This window comes from Corvus moneduloides, chromosome 17 (assembly GCF_009650955.1).
Source record: "Corvus moneduloides isolate bCorMon1 chromosome 17, bCorMon1.pri, whole genome shotgun sequence".
Taxonomy (NCBI): domain Eukaryota; kingdom Metazoa; phylum Chordata; class Aves; order Passeriformes; family Corvidae; genus Corvus; species Corvus moneduloides.
This window is the reverse complement of record NC_045492.1, coordinates 10,480,019-10,498,844: the sequence shown is the minus strand read 5'-3', so window position 1 is coordinate 10,498,844 and position 18,826 is coordinate 10,480,019. Positions and strand designations below refer to the sequence as shown.

Below are 18,826 nucleotides of genomic sequence, written 5' to 3'. Positions count from 1 at the left end.
TTGTTTGGCAGGAAAACTGCAGGAGAAATTTTCCTTTTATAAGGAAATTAAGCGATATAAGGTATTAAGTGATAAACACACCGAGTGGGACAGATCCTCAATTCAGGACAGCTCCACTCAAGTGAAAGCCACCCTGCAGATTGGATCAGCCAAGGATCTTGTCTAAAGACTCCAAGAAATCAGACTGTAAATATCCACCATCCTGTCTTCCCTCCATGTGCTGGGAGAGCTGGAAGCCTCAAGATACCTGCAGCAAATATCAAATTGTGTTTCCTTCCTTGCCTCCAAAGAACTTGGCTTTATCTTCATTGGAGCATTCGCTTCCTTTTTCAGTTTTGAGGCCAGTGAGTGTTTCTGCAGTCATTACACACAGCCAGGACATCACTGGATCCCTTCAGCATTCCCCGAAGCTCTTCCCAGATAAGATGCCTGTGGATGCTCCCTCTGACTACAAAAAACAGCGAAGACATCACGCATAGGCTGTTGAGAAGTGTAGGAGCTGCACAACACACACCATGCACTGCACATGGGAAGGATTAATACCTGCTGGGGTGGATAAAGACAGCACCTTCTGATAAGTCTGGCCCTCCCTTACAAAAAGTTTTAATCAACAACATAGGTAGAAATACTAATGTTTGAAGAGCAGCATGATCCAAGAATAGCTCTGTGCTGAGCTCTGTTTCCATGTTATTAGCTAAACAAGTTGCAGTCATTCCTAATGTGCTCAGTTTGGGTCTTAGGAAAAATGGCATCAGTGAAATGCCAATGAGGTCACGCTGGCAGGAATGTGTGAGCCTGTCCTGTTCCCTGACCCTTGGGCTATGTGTGTGTGTCTGCAGATGCTGCTCTGCTGAAACTTCAAGGGAGACATCATCCTACCTGCCAGATGGTATTTCAGCAGGGTCCTCTTATTTATCACTTTTTACTGCTCTGTGATGATGGTTGACAGCCTTACCTGGTGCAACATTATGAAACCTCTTCAAGCTTAGACATGTATATATGGTTGCATATATGTGTGTAAGTACTGTATATTTTCTGCTTAAACAGAAAATATTCAATTAAGTAAAGTGCAAAAATTTAACTTCCACTGACATCAGCAGCCAGTCTGAAATCGAAATGCCAACGTTTTCACTGCAAGCAGGGAAGGACCCCTTGTTCTAAATCTTGCAAAGTGTCAGGACTGTAGTTTAAAGGCACATCAAAGTGAACAACAGGGGATTTGCATGATCAACACTTCCGCACAAGGACTTGTGCATAATGAACCATCCCTTATTCACAACTTGCAGGTAAAAAGCAGGGCAGATTTGTCAAGACACCATTGATGCTGGTGTTGACTTTCCACTGCTGTGTAACCCACAGTGATCACAAAGCAGAGAACCACATGAAAATCCAATCTCATCGAGCTGAGCCCAGAGCTTGAAATTGCATTGGATGTCTTCAGTACATCACCTCACCTGATCCCCCTGGGCACCAGGGTTCCCTAGCCTTATCAGGCTGAGGGGCTTTTTGGTGTATTTGCAGCAAGGAGAATGAGTGAAATTGCTTGTGATTAAATTTTCATGGTGAAGAAGGGAAGACTCTTAGGATTCCACCTTCTTCTTTGAAATATGTCGTTCTCAGTTAATAAGTGAATATGCTTAAAGATTTGGGGGATGTACTCTCATCAGACTGGGTGGCCAGTCAGAGCTTGTTCTTTGTGGTGTGGGAGCAGTCTCTTGCTGGTTTGATCACTGATGTGGGTTGAAAACACAGGTAAAAAATTAAGTCAAGTAATGAACCATTTATTTACAGACCCTACATGGCTGGATTTTCACGTGGCTCTTCAAAGCCGCTTATACGTAACTCCTGCTGCAAGCAAAGGAGTCACAGCAACAGCACAGGGAGTGGGGCTCTGTGCAGAATCCCACCACTTCACCAGCATTTTAGGGGCCTGAAATGGAGGGCCAGAAATCCATCCAAACCAGATTTCCCTTTGGAGTTCAGATTATGCTCGTGGGAACCATTTTGCAGCTGCCCTCAACAAAACCCCATCTGTAGCTCCAGTCTGATCACCAGAAGTACAACATTTCCCTTTTCTGTTCTTGCCTTTACAAACCATTTCCATAACTGTGCAAGACCCTAATCTTCAAAGAAAGCCTTGATCAAGGGGAGAGAGAAACTTCCCACTCAGATGAGACACCGCAGAGTCTGAAGACAATCTCCCAGAGCAGCAGTGGCTGCCCTGTGGCAGCCAGCTAAGTAAAATGTTATTATAAACTCTGCATGGATCAGAGCTGTGAATTTATAATGGAGATGCTGCTGAAGCTTCAGTTATTATTTGCATCAACTATAACACCAGGCAAATTTGTTCACTTCAGTTAAAAGTACCCTGAGAAAAGGAGGACACGTGGCAAGCCCTCGGCATCGCTCTGCTGCATCCAGGTCGGAGGTGCTCGTGAAGGAGGAGGATGTGCAGCATCTCCAGGGGGATACTTCCCAGCCAGATCAGACACCAAACATCCAGCAAGGAGTATCTGCAAAAGTGCTGCTTTTTAATTTCATGTCAAGTGCTTCTTGGACATAAAAGTGAAAAGTAGGCAACAGTCCCATGTGTCCTTGGCCCAAATGTAGCAGCTCTGTGGGCTTTTTCAGGAGCCTGCTGTCATAGAATGAAAGAATCATTTTGGTTGGAAAGTACTTCTAGGATCATCAAGTCCAACTGTTAACCTTGCAATGCCAAGCCCACCATGTCTCTAGAACCACGTCAGATGACCAATATACAGCATTTTCAGTGAGATGCAGGGAGGTGGAAGGGCTGAGTGTGGTGTGAGGAACACACAGTGCTCTGTGCACCATTATCCTCAGAGGGAGGCAGCTCTAGGGAGCAGAGGTATGAATTGTTCTGGTATAAATTGCTTATTAAGGTGTGAAAGAAGTTCTGCCTTAGGGCTGGACAGTGTCTGGCTGCGAGGGGCTGCTGTCCCATGGGGTTCAATAGCCCAAACACTGCAGAGACAGCACAGGCTCTTGATTTTACCTTTTTTTTCCCAACAAAACTGTGTGAAATACAACTCAATGGACACAGGAGAGATGGGGGCAGATCAGCTCTGTCTTGCAGACTGAAGTGTGGTGGACACTGTATGGGGACACTGATGCCTCCTGGACAGCCTTTGGGGTGGCTGATCCTGGTCCAGCCCCGCTCCTTACACAATTTTTCTGCAGCCCTGGTTTTGTTGCTCCCAGAAGAAAGAGGAAGAAGCTGAGAGAATGGCCCTACATTTTGGGGGGAAAAAAAACCCCACTGCTTTGCATCAGGCCACATCCTAGAAGAGTTGTGTGTGGTCAGTGTGTCCTGAGCATCAGCAGCAGGGAGTTTCCCACATCATTCCCCATGGAGCTGCTCAGCTCAGCCCCCAGCCGCCTCTGAGCCCCTGTGGGGAGGGAGGTGCACAGTGCCTGCAGGCAGGTTAGCAAACAGACCAGCATGAATAAAAGAAAAAAGAAGAAAGTTGGGGGAATATAAATTTAAGGGGTGTGAAAAGAAATTGAGGAAATGCATTAGTCAAATTGTTTCAAGGCCTTGAATAGTGCTTAAATGGGAACTTTTACCATGCATCGGTTTTGAATGCAGCACAAGTCCGTGAGTCAGCACGGGTGGGTGTACTGGGAATCTTTATGCTTCCTTTTATTTATTAAATGTTGGCCCTGCCTGTCAGGAAGCCATTTAGCATCGGGAACATTTGCACTTCAATTGAGTAGAGATTCCGCTGTTTTACCTTTTGCCCCTGAAATTTGTTTCTCTCGTGTAGCCTCCTATGATTTGATTTCCCTCCTGACAATACTGGGTTTTAAACAGGACATGGCAGCCAGCTTTTGCTGCTGTAAATCCCTGCCCAAGTTGGTGTAGCTGTGGCGTTTTACACCTTGAGTGAGCGCTTTGCAGACTCAGCTCTGGAGAAGGTATTAGGGAGGATGGATACGCTTCTAAATTTATAAATCACGGCAAAGCAGTTTTTAACAAGCAGAGGTGTGATCCTGCATAACTCAAGCCTCTCTGGCAGATGATTAGTGACTTCCCTCATAATAATTAGTGGGATGGTTTAGAAATTATTATTATACTGGGCTCAGTCAGTCGTGCCAGCAGAGGCTTCTCACTCCGTCTGGCTCCTGAGACACATTGTCTTCATGAGTGTGTTGAGAAAAGATCTGTGGCCTCCCAGCAGCAAAACCCAGCTGTAAGAGCTGTAGGCAACCTCCAGAGACCACGAGGTGCCTTGCAGGAGGATGAGAGGTCCCACTGGAAGGACCACCTGCTTAACCTGACCAGGGATTTTTCCTGGCCGCTCCACCTTTACTTAGAAGCTCATTTAAGAGGGAAAATAAAGAGCCCTTCAGGCTCACGAGTCCACAGAGACCATCCTGGTTCCATAGTCAGCAGTTTTCAGTGCTAATAGCACTGCTAAGTGCCTGTCCCATCCCTCTTAACAGGCTCCACCTGTTGCATTAGAGCAGCCCTGGGTGGGTTTGTTCATTTGATGCTCAACTCTCACAGGCAGGTTGTCTTTTGGAAACCACTTAGCACTGGAGTGAAACACAGGGAAAATGCTCCCTGCTGTTTGCAGTTTTTCCTTTGTGGAATTTTTTTAACTATTTGCACTGGAAGGCCAAACCCTCCACTAGGCTGAAGTTGGTCTGGATTTACACCTTCAAAAGTACTGAGCTCAGGAGGAAACAAGATGAGGCAATGACTTTGATATCATCTGCCTTCTAATCTTGCAGTTTCCATCCAGAACGTAGAATTTATTCTCTGCTTGGCTCTATACTTGCCTGTTTGTTTGTTTGTTTTAGGCAGTCGATTACGAGATGAACAGAGCTTTCATGCTGACAGTGATGGTATCAAACCAAGCTCCCCTGGCCAGTGGCATCCAGATGTCCTTCCAGTCGACAGCAGGAGTCACCATTTCAGTCACAGATGTCAACGAAGCACCGTATTTCCCAACGAACCACAAGTTAATCAGGCTGGAGGAAGGGGTGCCAACGGGGACCATCCTGACAACATTTTCGGCGGTGGATCCCGATCGCTTCATGCAGCAGGCAGTAAGGTGGGACACCAGGCAGCCAAGGGGCTCCCCTACAGCTGAAAGCTAATTTCCAAACTGACTGGTGGGATATGAATGAAATGCTTGGCAGGGAGTGGCACCTGCAGTCGAGTGCTTGCACAGTGTCCTGCACGCCTGTAAACTCACAGTCCCCCTGCTCCAGGTAAGCCAGGCTCTGAGCAGCTGGGCTAAGGAGAGCAGACAGAGCTGGATCCCGTGTTACTGGCTTGCAGTGGGGCAGGTGACACCTTCAAATGAAGCAGGTTTCTGCATTGTTACAGGGGTCAGGGCTGCCTCGCCCAGCGTGCTCTGGCCTGTGTGGTTCGTGCACTTCATAAACACAGAGGTTTGGTAAAAGGCAGCGTTAGTATTTCTGTTTCATGGGGGGAAACTGAGGCACAGAAAGGGCTAGGCCTAGTTTGTCAAAGGGAATGGCTGGGATTTTTAATCATGCCTTGTGTTGCTTCCAGAGGATTTAGGTTCAACCTGGCTTAAAAGCACAGTGCAAGAGGAGCTGTCCACTAGCTCAGAGCAAGGCTGGTGGGGTTACAAACAGCTGCTGGGCAGGCTTTTAAAGTGTCAGTAGTTCAGTATTGCCTGAGCAGTCAAACACCCACTCACAGGCCATTGGCACTTGGTCTGTATCTCACTAATGCTCCCCTTGCCTGCTAGTAGGCAAGTAGGTGCAATTTGTTCCAACCTTCCCTTTCTCTTCAGAGCAGCTGCCAAACATAAGCTCCTCCTTAGCTGCTTTCCCTGTGAATGGGATTCAGCTGGCAAAATGTTAACCTTGTAAAAGTGAGATTTTGATCCAAGCAGCTTAAGATGACTTTTAATTCATGCTGTGACCAAGAAGGTGTCACTCACTCTGTTTTGTCCCACCTGGGCAGACTGGGGACTGAATCCACAGTCCAGGATCCCAGCTCACACACCTTCCCACCAGGAAATAATTGACAGAAAAGTGTAGGTGAAAATGAGAGCCCTTGTGACACTTTCACAACTATTTCAGCTCCATCTGTGCAGACAGGAAATGCATTTCCTGCTCTTGGATGCTTCTACATCCACAGAAATTGGTTTCTTTTTTAAGGAAGTCTGTAAGGGCTAATAGCACTGCTAAGTCTGTGAGGGCTGCAGTATTTTTGGCAAAACCTGAGTATACAACGTGACCACAGCTGAGACCACTTAAACTTGCATCAGTTGTGACATTTTGTGTCAGGAAGAGTTTGAAATATTTCACCTGGCACGGAGCTGTCTGGTCTAGAAAATGATCGTTTGTTCACTGCCTCATCTTGTTGTCTTTAGACAGGTATTGGGACTTTGGAGGAAAGAGACCATTCTAACTAATAAGCTCATTTTTCTTATGTTCTTTTTGAAATATTGGCCTTTGAAGGGTCTTTATTTCCCTGATGTCTGTACCAAGGCTGGTTTTCAGAGGAGAGAACAACTCATTTCTGATTGAGTACTCCCTCTAACCTGGAGGGGGGTGATCTGTAATCCAAACGAGCGCCTGCTGTTCCTGTCATTGCACAGGGCACGTGTAGGGTCTTGTAAGGCTTCCTGTGAATATGAACAGCCAGTTAGTTGAGTTGTTTCTTTCTAGGGCTTCCAGCACACACATTTTGTGCATCCACCAGCACTTAATTTCCAAACCCCAGTACAGTCTCTCTCCCTTTGCATCAGGACAGCCAATGCCCAGGTGTTGCAAGAAGCAGTGGGGTGTTTTTGGGGTCCTGTCTTTGTGAGATGTAAAAACAGGTATTTTAGTTTTTACTTCACAGTTGACATTGGTGAGTTAGGAACAAAGATACCCAAAAGGCTAAGCCTACAGATCCGTGATAAGCACTTTGCAGAGCTGATCCAGCTGCTAGAGCCTTGCATACAATTTTCAGTCTCTAAATAGTCTTTGATGAAACAGAGTTTTTACAAATAGAAGATGAGGAAGCAGGAGCATCTCCAGTAATGCACGGCTTGGCATGGCCAGTGTCACACCTCAAGTTATCCTCATTAGCCACAGACACATTCACAAAGCCAGCTTTAAGGCTGGATCCCTGGTCATTAAACAGACAAAGGGCAGGAGCCTCACAGCAGTGATATTGGAATGAAAACATCCCAAAGAGTCTAGCTCCATGAAATGTAATTCTATCCTTTGGCAGCGGTTTGTGCCAGCTGTGTGTTGCTTTCCTCTTCACATGGATTGACGCAGCTCAAGTTTCCCTTTGAGTTTCTGCTTCAAACAGCCCAATTCTGGAAAGGGATATTCACCAGAAGCCAGTAGTGCTCTCACCTGTGTATCTAATGATAATCATATCAAATTATCAGCAGGTCTGAGTTACCCATGAAATAAGCTCAGCTTCTGTTTGCTCATTTCAGCAATTTTTAGTCTGCCCATTTATTAGCTTCCAGTCAGATAGTTATGGTCCATCTCAGTTCAAACAGTACAAAACTGAGAGGTAGAAATCAAAAGCAATGAATTAAATAAAAGCAAGAAAACAAGCAAGTGAGAAAGATGAACTGAACACACTGATCTGGAGAACACAGGAAAAGTTTGCCCAAAACAAACCATCTTCTCAGCTGGTTGCATGGGACATGAATAGACAACAGCTGTGAGTTGACTGAATATTTGGGAGGGGACTCTGGTGGTGTGGTATTCCCAAACTGTTGTTTATTCATGGTGGGCAGAAAACAGGGATAACCTTGGCTTTAAAAACCTGTTTGCAGAAGGGCAAAGTCAGGAGCAGGGCAGAGCAGGAATCCATTCTCTAATTCAGGCATACGAATGCAGTGGTCATTGCAGACCCCATTTCTCCTCATCTGCAAGATGTCAGGAAATGTCCTCTCCTAGCAGCAGGAAACAGGCATGTAAGTGCCACTTAGTGGAAAGAAAAACCTTTAAAACTAAAGAAATTGAAAAATTGAATAATTGTAAAGGTCAAAAACCGGATACTCAATTAGCATTGTGTTTGTCAACAAAACCAGTTATCCAAAGGTCCTTTGAATCATGGGTCAGGAGTCCAGAAAAAAACGTATTTCAAGCAATATTAAGGATATGTCAGTGAAAAGACTGCCATGTATTTATTTCCTTTCTCTGTAGATACTCTAAGCTGTCAGATCCTGCAAACTGGCTGAACATTAATGCCACAAATGGTCAGATCACTACTGCTGCTGTCCTTGATCGAGAGTCAGACTACATTAAGAATAATGTCTACGAGGCCACATTCTTGGCGGCTGACAACGGTGAGCCCAGGCTTCACATTGTTCATGCTTCAATAAGACTCTAATGTGATGCATTAAGAGAAATGATGCCCTGACAGAGTTGTCAGTATAAGTTATCTTTTTCCCAGGTTTTTATGGTCAAAAATGTGAAAGTGGGATGGGAAATTGCTGGAGTAAATTAAATGTGCGCATATGTATACGGAGAGCGTTATTAAGGGAAAGGGAGGACAAATGGAAAATTGATTTGGGGAGCTCAGTGTAGCGGTGTAGCCTGAACTTCAAAAAGCGTCAAAGGGATGTGCTCTCCAAGGGGTGCCAAGCACACCGGTCCTGGTAATCCTCCCAAAGGCACTGATCAGAGCATTCAGGAAGCCTTCCATCAGGAAACCAGAAATAATTTTATGGGATGTCAGGAGGGTATTAAAAATAAGTCGGTGGCTTTCATAAAGGTGTGGCTGTCACTGGAGCCGGGCTCTTCCTGGCCACTGCCTTCCTGAGATGCGCAGCCGTCATCCGATCATCTCAGTGCTGGTGTGCTTATTACCAAAGCCACTGAGGCCACCCAGGTCTCTTGGAGAAGTCCTGTTGGCTCTTCTCTCCTCATTAAGGATCACTCAGTTCTTTTGGTCCAGTCAGCACTGAAAACTCCTGCACTGGCCTCGCTCAAGGGTGAGCAGCCCAGTGCTGCTGCCCTGCTTTTCTCTTTCTAATCCTGGTTAGGAGGAGTTGATGAACTTTGCTAACCACACCCAAATGTGGCCATTCTGGTATTTCATTCCTCAATTCTTGCAGCTGGAAAAAGCTCAGGAGTTTCCCAGGACAAGGAGAAGGCCTTCCTCCCCCTCACCCACCCTCACCTCCAGGGTGCTGAGCACTCAAACCAGAGCCCTGCTTCAGCAGCACAATTAAGTCTGGGCTTGGCTGTGAGCACCTAAGTATATTGCTCATACTCTGCAGGTGCTTTCAGGGCAGTGTTTGTGTGATCCCTCAGGCTGGAGGTGCCATGGCCATTATGAGCAGATTCAGTGGTGCTTGCAGGGCTAATGAAAACTTCCTCCCTCTGGGTCTCCATGCATCACTTCAATCATTGCATCCCGAGTCACAGGGGCAAGGGAAACTCATGGAAGAGTTTCAGTGCTGAGGAGTTGTACCAAGAAGTGCATTTTACCCTTCCTTGTGCCTTGAATGGTAGGACTCACCCCACAGCCCCATCCTAAGCTTCCCCTCCATGAAGGCAGCCAGAACAGTGAAATTCAAAATATTCCCGAAAGGGTCTAGTGGTCTTCATCTGCAAAAGCCACAGGGCAGAACAGGTCAAATGAGTTGGCCAAGGCTGTTCACAGGTGCAGTGGTAGAGTTTGAACCCACCAACCTAATCGTCACCATCTGACCTTGCAAATCCCAGGCACTTGGTGCCACATGATGTGGAGTTAACCCCTTTCCTTGGCTGTGATGCTGATGCTGCAGTGCATCAGCGCCTCCACATCCATCATTTCAGCAGCTCAGAAAGTGAGGGCCTAGATAAATCTCTTTATTCTGTAAAATTAATCTATCACCAGTATATTGCAGCCATCAAAATGCACATAAAGCAACACCTTATTTAAAATTCTGTTTAGAGTGCTTAGGATAACAGCTAAAGTTCCATCTAGGCTAATAGACTCTTACCACATTTCTCCCAGGTTCCAGGTTCTCTGGCATCACGTACTCATCAAAGAAAAGCTTTGGATCAAGGGTTTTGGGGGGGATTTTTCTCTCTTTCTTGAAGAAGCAGCAGCATCTTCTTTCCTTGAAGTTCTTTTTGCTGCTCTCAGTACATGATAAAGGAGAAGTTTAGCCAAATACTCCTTGGACGTGCTCTCTTTCTCTCCCTGGGCTACAGTGCAGAGGTACTGTCTTTAAGAAGAGTCTTGGCTGCAGTGTAAGGAGGGCAAAAGGGGAATCCTAATCAACAGCGTAGTTTTAACCTGGTTTCCGAGGAGACAGTCCCTTGGATCACACAGGTGTGGAGCCTGGCAGTGTTTGAACCCCGCAGCCAATTTCAGCCAATCTCCCAGGGAAGCTGAGAACTTAAATATATCATATTCCAACAGGTTTCAGGAAGCTGAGGGCTGAGCATGAAAACCTTGGCTTATGCCTTGCTGTGGGAATGCAGACACTGGCCCTTTGAAAAAGGCAGTGATAGAGAATGCAACAGTTACATGTAGATGTGGAGGCTGTATATTCCTCTTCCTTTTGTCATTAGTATTTCAATCTTAATTTCAGGGATCAGACCAGCTTCTCCACTGGAGTCAGTGATACTATTGCAGTCCTCATCTCCTGAGGATAAAGTCCAAAGATCCTTCATCATACATCAGTACCTGCTTTATGTCCTTGCTCTCTCCGTATTAGACAGCTGAAATAATGTGAAATGTGCCATAGTTTGTAATATTTCACCATTTAAAGAATTGTTTACTGTTCATTTCTCCTGAAACTGCCCCAGAACTGCACTCAGGAACACAACGGAACAAAAAAAACAGGACTCGGAGCCCAACAATACTCAATGGCCCAACAAAAGTGCATTTGTGTGTGCAGCAATTGCAGGTTACGTCAGCCACGTGCCAGTTAGTGTCTCTCAGGACTGAGGGTTTGTGTTCAGTCTGTCTCAGAGGTTACAGTGGGAGCCTTGCTTTTATCCCAGAAGATATTCTGAGTAACGTGGATGCAGTAAAATCACTTTGCTTGGTCCCAAAAGTCAGTTTTCATGTTCAGCCCCAGTATCCTGGTGGGCTGTCTGCCTCTCCAGAAGCTTTCAAGGCTGATCAAAAGACATTGTTTTAGAAGGAGACCTACCCCATGCTTCCAAGATGAAAGGATGAGAATCCATGATTGAAGAGCTTGTGTGGAAACCCTGAAAAAAGGATTTCCAGAGTTCCTTCAGAATTTTTGAGGCTCCCTTGAGAAATGGAGGAAGGAATGTAGGAAGGAAAGTCCGAGGAAGCAGAAGCCTGGTGGGGAAGTGGTTTGTGTAGTTTTGTATCTAGCACTGGGAGGAAGGGCCAGAACTGAAAATACAAACTTGAAAAAGAATTGCTGAAGCCATGCTGCCAAAGGAGAGAGGCAGGCAGAGGGCAGGCCAACACAGAGCTGCCAGATAAATGTGTGGGGAGAGAAATGAAAAGCACTGCACCCTTTCTGGGAAGGCTGTTCTCCCCTGCCAGGGCAGATACTACTTTGTGTAAGTGGTCATTAGTCAGACAAATGTGCCTCTCCATCAAGAAGGGGGCTGGAGGACCAGGACTGCCGTGCTGTGACATCCCTGCTGGTTGGGACAGATGTGGAGAGGATGGGGAACTGTGTATTGGGACATAACACTGCTGCTGGGGGTTAGTGGCATCACCCAATGTGTCTGGTGATGGCTCATACCGTGGGCTTTGAGCAGGACCTCTCACCACTAAAGCTAGGGCTGGGTGTGGGACATACTGGAGAGGTGGGCTTTCTTTGAAGCAGAGTAATGGTCTCAAAGCTGAAAACTGGCCAGCAAGTGCTACAGTAAATGCTGACCCATGGGTTACACTATGTAGGTTTTTCTCCCCTCCAAGCCCTCTTTTTCCTCTTGTCAGCTCTCTTTCTAATGGTTTTTCTTCTTCCAAACAGCCATTACCAAGATTTGCAGGAGCAACTTGGCATCACCTGCTTGTAGTTTCAGGGTCTAGGGGCACTGCTGCAGGCTACAGATCTGCAGAACTCAACCTCCTGTTCTGCAGGAGCGAAAAACAGCAACATTAGGAGGCTTGGGGAAGTTTTAATAATACCACGTAAAGCAAGGGACCGTGAAAGTGCAGCATGTCCCTAATGAGGTCCAGGGAGGCAGGGTGAAAATCCTGGTTTATTGGGAATGGAAGGCAGAGAAGGGGCTGGTCCGTGGTGTTGCCAGTCCCTGGTGGCAGTCACAGGTCCGTGTCTCCCGTGCAGGAATTCCCCCCGCCAGCGGCACCGGCACGCTGCAGATCTACCTAATCGACATCAACGACAACGCTCCGGAGCTGCTGCCAAAGGAGGCGCAGATCTGCGAGAAGCCAAACCTGAATGTCATCAACATCACAGCCGCGGACGCTGACATCGATCCAAACGTGGGGCCCTTCGTCTTCGAGCTGCCAAGTGTGCCATCTGCGGTGAGGAAGAACTGGACCATCACACGGCTCAATGGTAAATGGGGCAGGCAATCCTGAGCACATTTGGGCTCTGGTTCACTAATGAGCCCACGTGCGGCTTCCAACTTCGAAACTTTCTCGCTTTTTTTATCTGATTTTTATTTTTTAAAGCACATTACGGCTGACATTATAGACAAGATAGTTAATCAGAAATGATTTGTATCAGACCTGCAGCATAACTCTAAGAGCCTTGGCACTTGGCTTTTTTTAATGCAGTTCATAATTATGAACAGTTATCAGTAGTGAACAGAGTATAAATCATCCATAATGGCCAAGGGGAAAAAAGCTATTATCAGTCTTCCTTATGTTCCTCCAGTGTAATTGTCATAAGCCACAATCAGGATCAATGTTCATTTCTCTGACCATAATTGCATAAAGGCAGCCTTTTAATTTACCATGGAACCAGGAGGGCTAGGTAAGTGTGAAGATTACCAGTATGTGAAGGATTTTTATATTGCAGAGTGCAGCCACAAATGGCCCTAGTTGCTCTGCTTATTGGTAGTTTCAGCAGAGGATGGAAAATATTGTGGAACTGTGGGCTGATTTTGGCTTCAAAGCTGGTCCCTCTCACTGAGGTCTGGCAGAGGGTGCCAGACCAGGGGCAACAATTTGTGCCCTCACAGCTCCAGGCTCAATCCCAATGGGTTTACCTAGCTGTGCCTGTCATCAGTGGATTCCCAAAATCCTGAGGTGGGAGCGTGGGTGAGTGTAGAACCTGCCCAGTGGCCGGGGGCAGCCCAGCCTCAGGAAGCATTATCCATGTGTTCCTATTTGTGTTTGATGCCGTTTTGAACACGTACAACTGGATTTGCAAATGGCATCCAGGTAGGTTAGTGCAGCAGTGAGAACACACAGTATTTTGCAAAGCACGGGCTGGTTGTTGGCCAGACTGTTTGCCAGAGGTCTGAAGCTGTCCTGGCCAGGTGTGTTGTTGATAACCTCTTCTGCAGGGCTCAGAAGAGGGCTCTAGCAGAGAAACCCTGCACAAGTGCAGCTGCAAGGTTTTACCAGTGTCTTTCATCTGTCTGTCTGTCTGTCTGGGTGTGCAGGGGACTATGCCCAGCTCAGTTTGCGGATCATGTACCTGGAAGCAGGAGTGTACGATGTGCCCATCATTGTGACGGACTCAGGAAACCCCCCCTTGTACAACACCTCTGTCATCAAGGTGAAGGTGTGCCCGTGTGACGAGAACGGCGACTGCACCACCATCGGGGCCGTGGCTGCTGCGGGGCTGGGCACGGGGGCCATCATTGCCATCCTGATCTGCATCATTATCTTACTGAGTGAGTATCACAGGGCCTGCCCTAAAATCACACACTGCTTTGGGTTGGAAGGGACCTTAAAGCTCATCTCGTTCCAATCCTCCTGCCATGGGCAGGGACGCCTTCCACTATGCCAGGATGCTCCAAGGCTTGTGCAACCTGGCCTTGAACACTTGCAGGGATGGGGCAGCCATGGCTTCTCTGGACAACCTGTGCCACACCCTCACAGTAAAGAATTTCTTCCCAGTATCTGCTCTAAATCTATCCTCCTTCATGTTTCCCTGTTCCCTGTTGTCCTGTTTCTATAGCTGGCATTATTTACGCTCCATGCCGAGGGCAGATCCCTGAGCTTGGGCTGTGGGGGTGGTTCACACATCTGCATTCAAACCTCCTTCGCTGCAGCATCAGCAAAATGAGCTCTGCCTGCATCAGACCTGTCTTTCTAAGACTTCCAGTAGCTTTGCAAACATTATTACACCTGACAACAACTTGCAAGTAGTGAGTGTGATAGGATCCTCCATATTTTGCCGGAAAAGATTGAAGGCCCCTTCCAAATCCCTGTGTCAGGCTCTCCCATAGCTCTCATGTCCCTGACTGGCTGTGGATATACTGGTTCCCAGTACCAGATACACTGGTTATTAGGGTCTGGCTAGTCCCTTTCAGAGCCAGTGCATAACTGTGTTTTTCTGGTTGTTCCAAGGAAAAGAGGAATGGTAGTTATTCCTGTTGCTTTTTGAATGACCTCAGATTGGAGGATCATGGGGGATTATGAGTGTTTTTAGAGGAAGGATCCCCAATTTGTCAGGGACGCTGGAGGCCTGGGGATACATCACAGGTAAAGACTGGCCATCCCTTTACTCAAGGCAAAACTATCCCTTTTGCCCAGGAATGCTGTCAGTCCCAAGCTTCCATGAGCATTACCAATAACCATGTGTGCGCACACTTAAAAATAAAAATTCTATCATTATAACTTCAAGCAGGAGTTGGCACAGTAGGGATAGATAAAAACAAGCGCTGAAATGAACAGTGAGGTAAATATTCATCAAGAAACACAGGGTGAATCCATGGGACTCTCATTAAAGCTAATGGGAGTTATGGTGCTAAATCACATTTAATTTTTACCCCCAGTGCATCTAAACAGAGAGCAGACAGAGCGACGTATGCTCCAAATGTCACCTAATGGGGCCATGACATGGTACATTAGGAGAATGGGTCATCCCTGGACAGACATCCACATCCCGAGCCAGTGGTGGGAATGTATTGGTGTGTAATTGATCTGCTGGATCAGGATGGAGAGTGAGCAAGGAACTGGGTGTTTGTGCTGACCCTGCTCCTCTCCCAGCCCAGCCAAGCTGCTGGAGCATCCCTGTGCCTGTTCCTGCCCTTCGTTCCCAGTTTTGGCTGCCCCCTTCAGCCGGGGTGGATTTTGGGGCACTGTGGTCGCACACCCCGATGAAGATGAAGATGTAGATGTTCATCAGCCCCACCTCCTTTTGCTGTGCAGGTTTGCTGTTTCCCCTGGGCTCAAAGTTTGCATTGGAGCCACAGAGGTGATTAACACAGGTCTTCTTTTTGCTGCTCTTGAATAAATCCAGTGCTAAAATACAATTTTAAACGGTTGAAAATCCTATTGACTGAAATTAACTTCAGCTGAAGGACATTTGATTTAAGAGATTCCTCTTTCCATTTTCAGATACATTATCCCATTTTAAATTACGGGTTTTATTACAAAAGCTTATTTTTACATTCATTGTAATTCTAATTGACTTTTTTTTTTATCTTGGAGAGCTGCAAAGCACTGTATCAGTGATGAAAAATGTAATTTGCAATGATCAGTTTTACAGTTACATCCTTCCAGTGTTTTGCCTCCTTTGTATCTGTTTCATATCATGACCTCTAAACAATAGCCTAGAAAAAGGCAGATGGGGGATTTTCTTGTGCTATTTGTCCATTTTAGAGTCAGTAGGTCAAAGTTGGATGACTCTAAAAGGAAGAAGAAGCAAGGGGAGAGATCCAGGATTGCTCCTGTGAAGGAAGTTTATGCCTTTACCTTTGCTCAGAGGGGTTTTTTTCTTCTTCTTGCTACCTGATGTATTAGCTGCACAAATAACACATTTAGAAGAGCAATGCAGTAAAAAATTGTGAAGGGTGAAGACAATAGATTTCAAGGAAAACTACATGCAGAGCGAAAATGGTTCTAACAGCAGTAATAGCACTTCCCATTCTGCAGAGTGAATAAAAGGAAGGAGAGTGCACTACATCCACCATTGACACTTTGAAGGTCTTTTTTTTTTCCAAGGTAGCTCTAAAGGCATTAATGACACAGTTTTTTCCACAAGTGCATGAAAAAGTATCATTAAAAAAAAAAAAAAGGAAATAAAAAGATAAACCCCGGTAACCATTATAATATTGTCTTTGTGGACCAGTCAGGTATCTTGTTGTGAGAGACTTGAAAATGAACAATGAGAAAAGGAGTTCAAATAGTCTGCTAAATAGCTGAGGTTTTATATTGCAGATAAGAGTTACATATTCTTTCCTTTTCTTTTTTTCTTTCTTGAATAGATCTAGGATAAGCATTAAAGAAATGCTGAACTATCTGAAAACAATTCTGTTAGCTGGCAGGCAGGGATGGCCGCCAGTTGGCACACAATGGCGGTAATTAGCTGTCTGGTCCTCTTCGCTCACTTCACTGAATGCCTGTTGGGTATAAACACTTTGGTGCTGGGAGGAAGAATCTGGATCCTCCTAACCACCTCCTCCTGCAAGCTGGATGGCCCATCCATGTGCCCGGGGTCTGGTCTCAGCCAAAACCTGTGAACTTTGGGATCTCGCATCCTGCCTGGGTTTGGTTGTGTTGGCTGCGTTGCTTTGGCACAGTTGAGGGTTGACCCAGGTGAAATGAACGTGGGACACTTGTTCCCACATCCACTGTCCATCCATTGATCTCTTCTCCTGCAAATTGCCACCGTTGCAGCTCAGCATGGGGCTTGCATGGAGAATGGGGGGGGAGGGCAGACAGTGGGAGGTGTAACTGCATCAGCTGCCCAGGCTTAACTTCATCCTTCATGGCATTATTTGCATCTACTGAGTACAAGAATGAAAACAAACATTTAACACATTCTTGAAGAAGACAAGATCTGCCTGCCTTATGTTAGTGGAGACTTGAGTTCCCAGGTCGTCTTCCATGCAATAATTCACAGGGATCACACAGCCCCTGGGACAAGGGTGTCCCTTTGGAGGGTGAGGTTGTGGAGCAGTGAGGCAGTGTTTCCTGTGGGTAAAGTTAGGAAGGGAAAAATTTCTCATGATTCAAGAACTGCTCATCTCTCTCTGTTACTGTACTGAGAGAGATTAGCCAAGCCTGGCATGTGAATGCTGATGCCCGAGGAGCTTGGCTGTGTGCTACCAGATATGCTCTCCCTCGTTCTGCAAAGCTAGCCCTGCTTTTTGAAAGGATTTCAGATGATCTGAGATTTGCTTTCCAAGTCGATGGCCAAATGTATGTGCTAATGTCCTGGCTAATCTGATCTCAGAAGTCTAAAGAGCCTCCTTCATGGACCAAAGAAGAATATGAGGGAGGCCAAATTGGATTACAGGACCCAATGTTGTGCAGCCTCCCTAGATCAGTCTTGCCTGGCCAACTGCAGTAAACAGCAGAGACTGTCACAGTCAGGGCTTGTGACCTGAATGGGCTGAACCTGTGCCATGCTGCTGGAACAGCCCCTTGTGCACAAATTTGGGGTATCTGTACCCATTTCCTTCTCTGCAGCTCTCTTCCCTCCATCTTTACTTTATGCCCCTGAATAAAATAAAGGTGGAAATCTAATCCTGAAAACTCAGCATTTAGATCAAATATTTTCAGAAAGCTGCAGTTTTCACACTTTCTGGTTTCTTCTCCTTTGATTTTGTGTTTTACTCCTGATATATATCAGCTCAATCAGCCTCGGTGATGGATCTTAAAGAAACTTTTGTAGTGGGATTCTGTCACAGTATTTACAGCTCTCACTGATCTGTCCTTTAAAAATTAGACCATGCAATAGCTTAACATTTTATTCCTCCTGCCAGCAGCCAGTGAGGTTCTCTGCAGTGGGCAGGGGCAGGTAAGATGTTAGGACACTCTCAGCCTGGCCTCGTGCTGCAGGAGGTCCCAGCTCACCCAGCTTCCTCCCCATTGCAGCCATGGTTCTGCTCTTTGTGGTGTGGATGAAGCGCCGGGAGAAGGAGCGCCACACCAAGCAGCTCCTCATCGACCCCGAGGACGACGTCAGAGACAACATCCTCAAGTACGACGAAGAGGGAGGTGGAGAGGAGGATCAGGTGAGAAGAGCCCGTGAGTTGTGGCCAAGGAGCAGCTGTGCAATCTGTACTCTCAAACAGGCAGAAACCACATTATCTTCAGTAAAATTCATGCAAAGGATTGTGTTCCTTTATTTATGACCAGGCAGCTTTATTGGCTTCCCTGGTGTGGTGAGAGCCAGCAGGTCCAGGAGATTCAGGATATTACTGGGACACTCTCCTGTTCAAGCAGGACCATGCCAGCAGGCCAGTGCCATGTGGATTTTTCTACCCCCTAGGCAATTTCCTGGGGAAGAACTATAAATCACTCAATTGACACTCATGTTCAAATTGTATTTCTGTTATTTAAGTCATTAAAATTGTGTATTTTACCAGAGATCTTCATAAAACCAGCCAGCAGCTACTGCCCTGCCCAGCCCTGTGGCTGCAGGCTCTTGCCTTGGCTTGCTTGAGCCTTGAGCTTCCGTGGGCTTTCCCTGCATTTACTTAATCATCTCTAATGTGCCTTTAATATCTTTTAATTTCTGGACATGGTTTGTGAGAAGTGTCTAAAGAGATTTGAGGATTTTCTCTTTCACCACGAAGTGCACAGTGGCAAAGCTTTGCTGGGTGACAGAGCCCTGAGCCACAGGCTGCCTGAACATGTCAGATTTCCTCCAGTGGTTCTTCCTACAGACACCGATGCTGGTGTTGCATGAAAACTTCCCTGGCCTGAGATATGCTTTTCCACTGCTACGTGTCCAATTCCTCAGCTAAAATAGCAAAGTTTGCTCACTCACGTTGAAGT

General features: G+C 46.4%; 1 protein-coding gene across 3 annotated transcripts in view; it reads left to right on the top strand.

Annotated features, from left to right (window-relative positions):
• CDH4 (cadherin 4) overlaps positions 1-18,826 on the top strand; it is a 424,678-nt gene that overhangs the window by 397,840 nt on the left and 8,012 nt on the right. For all 3 annotated transcript variants that reach the window (XM_032126957.1, XM_032126958.1, XM_032126959.1), the window contains 5 exons: positions 4,828-5,081; positions 8,170-8,312; positions 12,243-12,476; positions 13,531-13,764; positions 17,921-18,060. In XM_032126957.1, coding sequence (XP_031982848.1) covers positions 4,828-5,081; positions 8,170-8,312; positions 12,243-12,476; positions 13,531-13,764; positions 17,921-18,060 — 1,005 coding nt within the window. The remainder of the gene's footprint in view (positions 1-4,827; positions 5,082-8,169; positions 8,313-12,242; positions 12,477-13,530; positions 13,765-17,920; positions 18,061-18,826) is intronic.